The 9,258-nt window shown below is 43.3% G+C and overlaps 1 protein-coding gene across 10 annotated transcripts in view; it reads right to left on the bottom strand.

Annotated features, from left to right (window-relative positions):
• The window catches only part of PLEKHA5 (pleckstrin homology domain containing A5), a 201,445-nt gene extending 192,405 nt beyond the window's left edge, over positions 1-9,040 (bottom strand). For 4 of the 10 annotated variants that reach the window (XM_081331229.1, XM_081331221.1, XM_081331222.1 and 1 more), the window contains exons 1-3: positions 8,780-9,032; positions 8,570-8,646; positions 1,772-1,829 (exon numbers count right to left, since the gene is read on the bottom strand). In XM_081331229.1, the coding sequence (XP_081187355.1) occupies positions 1,772-1,829; positions 8,570-8,646; positions 8,780-8,871 (227 nt within the window). In that variant the 5' untranslated portion in view covers positions 8,872-9,032. Of the gene's footprint in view, positions 1-1,771; positions 1,830-8,569; positions 8,647-8,779 lie in introns of all 10 variants that reach the window. The other 6 variants (XM_081331225.1, XM_081331226.1, XM_081331227.1 and 3 more) reach the window with 4 other exon arrangements.
• Positions 9,041-9,258: the final 218 nt, after the last annotated feature.

The raw sequence follows: 9,258 nt of genomic DNA, 5'->3' as shown, positions 1-9,258 counted from the left end.
TCGGCCACATGATGACCCGCTTAACAACCGGCAATTATAACCGTAATCCCAGGCTCAGTTATGGTTATAAGTAGAGGACCTGTATTTATTAAATTTAGAATCTGCCCATCTCACTCACAGAGCTATGAACTGTCAGCCCCAAGAATGACATGAGCAGTAGTTTTTTTTTTGTTGTTGCTTGCTCATAGACAGGAATCTTGCCAGACAAAAGCATCTACTAGATATATTCTGTAAACATCTGAGGAAGGGAGTTCCATCTTTACTCTTTTCCTGCCTACTGAAGACTGCAAGCTATGTTCTCTCTTTGGGAACTCTGGACTACATTCCACCACATAAACTCAATGCATTCTGCAAGATATGCATATTTACACCAGAGAGTCGCACAACATTTTATTACCATATTATGTCAAGAATGCTTTAGAGAAAAGGAGCATATGCTTTCTGAGCTTTGGCATAATATTTAGATAATTATTTCAATGTCAACAGAATAACTTGATGATCAAGCGCTATCGGCCACATGCCCACCATTTAACAGTTCTGATAACATCCTGTACTCAACGTACCACAAAAGTCACAAAACAGAAAGATTCAAAAACGGTTATTTTCTACAAAAACAGCATGACAACCAATATGTTATTGACTTTAGCATTTTTCTACTCTTTCTCTACGTCGTTCTGCAACATTTTGTTCTAATGGCCTATTAGGAAATTTAGTGGAATAAGTTATAAGTTTTTTGCATAGAATACAAAACAGCAGTCACATTTAATACACAAATATGTTCACGTCCTAAGAATATCAAAAGTAGAATACCACGTTTGTCACCAAGTAGTAGGTCCTCTATGTAGGACAACAAAGATCACCTCAGACTTTTACAGAATAAAGAAATACGTAGTCTAACCATCCATGATGCCATTTATGGTAACTACCAATGGCTTCTCTAGATTCCATGAAGAACACTTTCCAAAGACTACTTAAATAAAGACACTGAAGATTGAAACAATTTTTTTTCTTCAATAGCAGGAAATTAAATATAAATACATATGGACTGCATTCTGAAGCTTTTTATCGTGTAATAAAATTTCTCTCACACTGCAAAATCCTCCAATTATTATTATTAACCTACTTTTTCAGGGCCACAGATATAAACACATAAAAGCAGCCATCTAAGACTTGGATTGGATAGGCAGGAGGACCCACAGATCAGTACCTCTTTTTTTTTCTTCAAATGCAAATGTACTTTATTTATTAGATATTTAACCCACCTTTATTATTTATTTCAATAAATATTTCAAGGTAGCAAACATATATAACACTCCTATGGATGTGGGGTTTTATGTTATCCTTAGTCCATCTTCCATCAAAACAAGAGTACCATGGCACAGAAAGGCATAACTGTCAATTTAAACATTCTAGAGTGGCCCAAATATAGGATAAATGCAGAAGTTGGATTTTTATGTGAGAAATCCAGATTTCCCATTAGATACCAAGCTTTACAAATATTGTAGTCATGAGCTGTCTTGATCAAGTTGCTATTCCTTCGTTTCACCTGGCTCAAAGGATCAGTGAAAGAATCAGAAACATATGACATTCTGCCTTCCCTTAAGCTACTGCCATGAGGCATTGTTGTTACATAGCAAAACCCCATTCTTCAGATTATATCACACATCCATCTTTTCCTTAAACCACACTCTGAAGATAATACAACACTCCCTAGGACAAAGTATATAGTAATATATATTCAGCAAAATATTCCATGCTGAGCTTCACTTACTTTATGTAGTATCTTGCACCTTCAAAAGTATATGCTTCTTCCCAACCTGTGGGTAGATCTAGAGTAGAAAAAATAGCCTCATTATATGTTTGAGAATCATTTTATTACACTAAACATTTGCAATTGTTTTAGCTTTTTTTACTCTACAATATATTAAAAGAAAACAGTATTATCAATTTTACACCTCCCACATGGCTCAAATTCTTATTCATTATGACCTCAAGAGCAAATAAGATTTAAATCATGAAAATAAAACACAATTAATTCTCAAACCCTAAAGATTTTATGTATTGCCACAAATATTTCTGAGTATTATAGTACATCTCATCAACTACAGCTAGATATACTGAAAAACGTCTTCCAGCATCATTAAGTTAAATGGCTTCATTCACTTCTGTAGCTGTTCTGCCAATCATAAAATAGCTCATCAGAAATATCTAAAATGGTATCTAGTTAAATATTATAACAGATAGTTGATGTCCAAGTTTCATCATATTGCTATAACTTCAAGTTGTGCTTGGAAGCATCCACTAGTAATACAGGTAGTCCTTGACTTACGATCACAATTGAGACCAAAATTTCTGTTATTAATTAAGACATTTATTGAGTTTTGCCCCATTTTATGACCTTTTTGGCCCAGTTGTTAAGTGAATCTCCGCACTTGATAAGTTACTAACACTATTGTTAAGTTAGTCTGGCTTCCCCATTGACTTTGCCTGTCAGAAGGTTGCAAACGGTGATCACATGACTTTGGGACACTGCAACCGTCATAAATATGAACCAGTTGCCAAGCAGCTGAATTGTGATCACATGATCATGGGGATACTGCAAAGATTGTTAACTGTGAAAGACAGTCATTTAAACAGAATTTTCACTATTAATCTAATGCAGGGGTGTCAAACTCAATTGCATGGAGGACCGCATCAGCATTGCGGTTGCCCTCAGGGGGCCGGGTGGGCGTGGCCAGGGTGGGCGTGGCTAGAGTGCCTATGGCCTACTGGGTGGGCGTGGCCAGCTCTACATCGTTCGCATCAAGGTTGCCTATGGGGGCCTGGGCAGGAGTGGGACAGATCTGAGGGTCTCTGGCAGAAGGAGGGTCTCTGGGCCAGGGCCAAGGCAGTGGGAGCCGTTCCCTCACTCTTTCCAGGATGGCTTCGCGGGCCGCATGAGACCACTTCGCGGGCCGGATCCGGGCCCCAGGCCTTGTGTTTGACATGTCTGATCTAATGACAAGGCAAGAGAGATGTGCTGCTTCTCTATAGTCATCAATTAAGCATCAATATTTTGAATCTCCTTTTAAAAACAAAATTCAAAGGCTATTCTCATCTTTAGAACACAAAAGCAAAGCATTGTGGAGAAAATGGATCATTAAAGCAGTGCTTAATTACAAGGCTCACTGCTTAAAATAATTATTTCACCTACTGCACTGTGCATAAATACAGCTGGCTTTGCTCTTTATAATAGTACCATATATATGTTTGAGCACAGGTAATTGAAATACTTTGGGTGATAGAATATTTTGGTGAAGCATTTAAAGCTATTTTGGGAGCTTGATGTAGAACACTTTTGCATGGTAAACATTCTATAAACAAAGAGCAATTAAATCAGAGATGCTTTCCTCAAGATAAACATAATAAGTTCCCACCATCACAATTAAAAGGTTACACAAGCCAGTGTAAAATAGCTTTTCACATATTATTTCCATGTAAGAGTAAAACAGCAGGTCTGGTTGCTACAACTGCTTATCCAAATATAATCATAAGAATATGTAAAAGAAATTCCATTTGTCCAAAAACAAGCTTTGCTCATTATCTGAAATACTTTAAAAGCAACCAAAATTGATTTTTTTTTTTCCTTAGAGACATTAACATACATTTTGGCACTCAGAGGGGTTGAAAACAAAGCAAAGCACTTATATGTACAGTAGAATGAAACAGAATACGTCTGAAATGTGAGTAAGAAAAATTCTTCCCTCAGTAGAGGCAAAAGCATTAATTTAAGACCAGGGTGGAATTACAGGAGAAAAACAATTGTGTTCAACAGCCAAATCACTCAAGCACATCTGCCCCTTTCCCTTACCTGCTGGACTTTTCAATTAATACAAACACTAATTATACAAGGAGCAGGGAACTCTTCTCAATTAACCAGCAGTTCTGGTTTCTGACTCTGAAACACAGCTGGCTATGCACTATCCCATGACATTTCCCATAACTATGACTAGGAAGAGAGTTAAACAAAAGAACTTCACTCTGCCTTGAAAATGTTCCCAGGTCCCATGGAACAAAAGCAAAGACTAATGAAATATAAAAAAAAATTTTTTTAAAAAAGGCAAAAATGCCAGTCCAGTCGTCTTAATCCGAGTGTCCCTGGATTGCCTTTCTTTTTCCATTTCACACATCCAGTTGCATAAAAGAAAGAGAAGGGGGGAGCAGTTGCATTGCTGGATAGCAACACCCATTTCCCCATGGCATTGTTGATTGATGTGCTGTACCAGCAACCCCGTTATTCCTTTTTCCAGCCAAACCTTCTCTGCTGCTTTTCGTCTCCAGAGAAACAAATGGCAGAGTCTACCCCCCTCTTTTCCTATAGTCTCCCCAAGCCCCTGCCCTCTTTCTCCAATTCATCCCACCTTTTCCTGTCACTCAGAAACCACCCACTCTCTTATCTAAACCGAGGGTGTATCTTTAAAGGTGAAGACACTTAAGGATAATGCATGGATTTCAAAAAACAGCCACAAGCTTTCGAAAGTATGACACTGAAAAGATATGGACAAGTGAATTCATGCTTTGCCCAGTGAAAAAGCTTTTGGCTGTTGGCAATTTTACAGGATTGAATGTTGGTTACAATATCAGGGCAGGCAAGAAGTATGAGAAAGGAGTAGCGTGCTCACAAAACAACTAAAATATGATACATATTCATTTTTAAATTGCAAATTACAGTCTACATCGGGAAGTACCTTTCTTCATTGAGGAGAGACAGCCAGTATTCAACCTGCAATTTGGTGCTGCTATTTACATGAAGCTTTCCTTCCATAAGTATCACTAACGCCACTCTGATTCTGAACATTATGTGATGTATTAATTTACTAATATATGCTGCCCCCTCCTTTGATGCCTCTGGAAAACTTACAACTGTACTATAAAAACTGTAATAAATGTAATACAAAATAATAAGCTTATAGCTTTAAAACATGAAAAATATCTACTCAGTTCTTCTCAATTAAGAAGGGGACTTGCTTCAACCTCAGTGGCAACTGGACTGGCCAATTCTTAGGACACCAAGTGAATAGCTCATTCTACCACTGTTGCTGAAAATCACACCACTGCTGTGTATTTTTTTTTAATAAAGGTTCAGCTATGGGTTTCTTTTAAGTTTTACAATGGAGTAGGACAGCATAAAGAGAACATGTTGAGGAAGCCAGGAGAAACAACTTATTGCTAAAAAGAATAGCCATGTTGGAGAATAGCCATGCTGGAGGTCTCCAAGCTATCTGGAAAGCATGCTGAATAGGTGGAGATCAGATCTCTGAAGAAGACTGCAGAAATCTCTGCAGCTTAACTGAATGGTAAGGTGGATTTCTAAGCCACCCACCCACCCCATTTATACAAAAGCAATTGCAAGATAGCAATGCAGGAGTCATTATTGGAAAGAGTCAGTAGGAAAAGATTAGTTATAGGGTTAAGTTTCCCAATGAACTGATAGAAAAGTCTAGCAGATTAACCCCCAAACAATAGGAAGAGAGAACCAACAGATAACAAGCCATAAAAAAGGTACCAACTGAGTGGATATCAGTATCAGACTAAAAATGTAGGAACAATTAATTATGGATGCAAATATAGTTGAAATGTACATGGAGAAAATACAGTAAAGGAATCTGTCGAGGTTAGGATCAAGTGGGATAAACATTTAACCTAGCTATGATTAACCTAGTGCAGGGGTCAGCAACCTGAAACAGTGAAAGAGCCACTCGGAACCGGTTCCCTCACAAAAGGAAAATCTGGGAGCCGCAAAAAATGTGTGTGTGTGCGTACATGCGCGCATGTGCAGAACAGGGTTTGACTGAAGAGTGGAGCCAAGGTGAGATATGCACCTACCCTGCATATTTGAATTGATTGGTTGAACTTTTTTAGCCCCACTTTTTTTGGGGGGGACTGCACATGGCAGAGGACTGGGAGCCGCAGGAGACGGCTGAAAGAGCCGCATGCGGCTCTGGAGCCGCGGGTTGCAGACCTGTGACCTAGTGCAAATGGGTCAACTAAATTACAACACCAGAAAGAAACACAGAGACAAGAAAACATAAACAAAGTATTTGGCTATCACACCTATTAGGGGGCAGTGAAAGTACAATCAGCTAGTTAGATAAGCTGGAATGATTAAGCATTGTTTGACAGGTAAGTTTAAAAACAGAGCCTCTTGTAATTCGTTACGCCAGGTGAGGATACATTCATCCAGAGAGCAGAACGTTTATTTGAGCAAATACAGCCAAATTAATATACATGGGCATGTCTTAGATGTGTACCTGGAGAAAGAAGAGTAGCAACCATGCAGAGAGATAGGCTAAAGGAGTAGTAGTAATAAAGTGACTTACGTGAGCATCCATGAGAAAGTTTAAAAGTTAGTTGGGTTTAAGGATGCAATAATTTGGAAATAAATTATATAAAAGTGATGCCTATAACCTGAGTACGGTATATTTGTAGATTAGTAACAGAGATACTGGTCAGAATTGGAACAGGGATGCTAATATTCATCGAGAGTCAATATGCTGCTGGAAAAGGCATTTTAAACATAGGGAGAGAGCTGGTTTAAAGGATGACAAACAAACTAGAGGAATTTTTTTTTTACTTGATAAAACATAGGGCTATAGAGGCCCAAACTGTCCATCACTAGGAGTTAACAATGGGTTTAGAGCAGGGGTCAGCAACCTGAAACAGTGAAAGAGCTACTCGGAACCGGTTCCCTCACAAAAGGAAAAACTGGGAGCCGCAAAAAATGTGTGCACATGCGCATACATGCGTGCATGTGCAGAACAGGGTTTGACTGAAGAGTGGAGCCAAGGCGAGATATGCACCTACCCTGCATATTTGAATTGATTGGTTGAACTTTTTTAGTCCCACTTTTTTTTTGGGGGGGGGAACTGCACATGGCAGAGGACTGGGAGCCGCAGGAGATGGCTGAAAGAGCCGCATGCGGCTCCGGAGCCGCGGGTTGCAGACCTGTGGTTTAGAGGGATGCTCCAATCAGGGCAGAACAAAATCCATGACTTGCCTAGACAAGAGTTCAAAACAATATTTTAAGTCCAGGACCTTAACTTAGGAATTATTTGGTTAAAGGTTAAGGGAACAGAAAGACAAGGGGATCTTGTGAAAGGGATGGGGTGTGAGAAAGGAGTGGGCAGGTTTATCATCCCAGAAGAAGAGCTTCAGATAAAATGACAAGGAGATAAGGTAAAAGCAAGAGAGAGAGAGAGAGAGAGAGAGAGACAGACAGGAGAGAAGGCATTTCAGTGATGGTTGCATGAAGGGTGAAACAATCACAGGGCTTTTTTTCTCATAGAACGCTCAGAATGGAGTTCCGGCACCTTTTTTGGATGGAACCTTGTAGGGTAGGCAAGGCAGGTTGTATGACATGTGTGAGTTCCGGCACCTTTTTCTTTTACAAAAAAAGCACTGGAAACAATAAATCTCCTTGGTTCAAGTTATGAGGCAGAGGAACAATATTCACGGAGCAGAGGGAAAAACGTAATGCCACAAAATAACTGATAGTAGTCTTGAACTGAAGAAGTGGGGGGGGGGGGAAGAAATCTTGCATTCAACCAAAGGGCAAGCGGCAGAAAGAAAAGCAAATAGGTGGGTTAAAAGGAAAAACAAGGAAACAAGTTTTATCCAGAGGGAAAGTTTTAAGCCACAGGGGGAAAGAGAAGGGCGGTTATTCCCAAACCCGAGTCGCTATATCCATTTTCCCCCACCACCACTCCCCCCCAAAAAAAAGGGCCGGCCAAGTACAAAACTTTTGGGATAGGTGCCCTATGTTCAATTTACAGCGAAACACAATAGGCTAAAAGATTTAAGAGGCAGGGATGCACCAAAGAGAGGGAACCAACCGGAAAAATTGGGGAATTGCAGAACCCACAACTGGGGGAATTGGGGGGGTGGTCGGGTGGGGTGGGGGGACGGAATGCAGAACCACACACCTAAGGAAGTCCACGAGAAGAGCCTCAGCTTCGGTGGCCAAAAGCCAACCAGGGAGAGAGGCTGGCAGGCAGTGGCCTAGCGTGGGGGGTGTAGGGGGGGGCCGGCCGCACCGGGCTCAACATCTGGGGGGGCGCATTAGATGCATTTTACTTTAATTACATCAGTATTTCCATAACAAACAATACATGTGCTTAGGGGGTAAGGGTTTCTTTAACTAATCTAGTGGAAGAGACTCGAGTGCTAAAATCCACGGGTTAGGGGGCGCAAATTACTTGCCTTGCCCGGGTGCTGACAACCCACTGCTGGCAGGCAAGGAAAAAGAGGTGGGGTGGGGGGGAGGCTGGAGGGGGAGAGTGGAGAAAAAAACGGGGCAGCATTAAAATGTTGACGGTGGAAAATTTAAAATTAGGAAGGAGGCAAAGGGGCTTTTTCAAATCCCGGGAGGCTGCCGGGGTGCAAGCGATGAGCGGCACCGGTGCACGGCGGGGCGCGCGTGTGTGTGTGTGTGTGTGTGTGGAGGGGAAGGTAAAAGCGAGGCAGGGAAGCGGGGGATCGGGGAAACGACTACCCCCCGCCCGGTGCCCTCCAGAAGGAAGTGCCGCCTTACCTGGGCTGCGCCGGTGCCCGGTGATCGCCGCCTCGCCCGTCAGCGGGTGCAGCCAAGTCGTGCTCTTCGCTTCCTCGCTGCCAATGCAAGGGGAAAGAGAGAGAGAGAGAGAGGCGGTAAGGGAGAGAGAGGAGCCCGACCCTCCGGGAGCGCCCCCGCCTCGGCCGCCTCGGCCGCCCCCGCCGCCGCTCTCCCCGCCCCCGGGCTTACTTGATGAAGAAGATGCGGCCGCCTCGGCTGATGCCGAAGCTCCAGCTGGCGGGCAGCGAGCGCAGCCGCTCGGCGCTCAGCTCCGCCGCCATGTCCGAGCGCAGCCCGGGCGAAAAGCGGCGCGCGCGGGCACGGCCAGCCGAGGCGGAGGGAGGGAGGGAGGGAGGGAGGAAGAAGCGGGGCGCGGAGGAGGAGGAGGAGGAGGACTGGGAGGCGCGCGCCGGCGGGGGCGCGCGAGGGGCCGCCAACCAGCACCTGGACGACGCGAGGTGAGCGGAGAGAGGCAGCGCGAGAGAGAGAGAGAGAGAGAGAGAGAGGGAGGGAGGGAGGGAGGAGGGAAGCGTGGAGGGCGGAGGGGGGTGGGGGAAGAGCGACGCCCCGCCCACTGAGCCGAGTGGCGGCCAACCAGCGCCTGGTTTCTCCAACTCGCTCCTCCTCCACCGCCCCTCCTGCCCACCCACCCACCCACCCCTTCCTCC

The sequence above is a fragment of the Vipera berus genome (genome assembly GCF_964194415.1).
Source record: "Vipera berus genome assembly, chromosome: 6".
In the NCBI taxonomy this organism is placed as follows: Eukaryota; Metazoa; Chordata; class Lepidosauria; order Squamata; family Viperidae; genus Vipera; species Vipera berus.
Note: the sequence above shows the minus strand (reverse complement) of the source record. Positions and strands in the feature narration are given on the sequence as shown.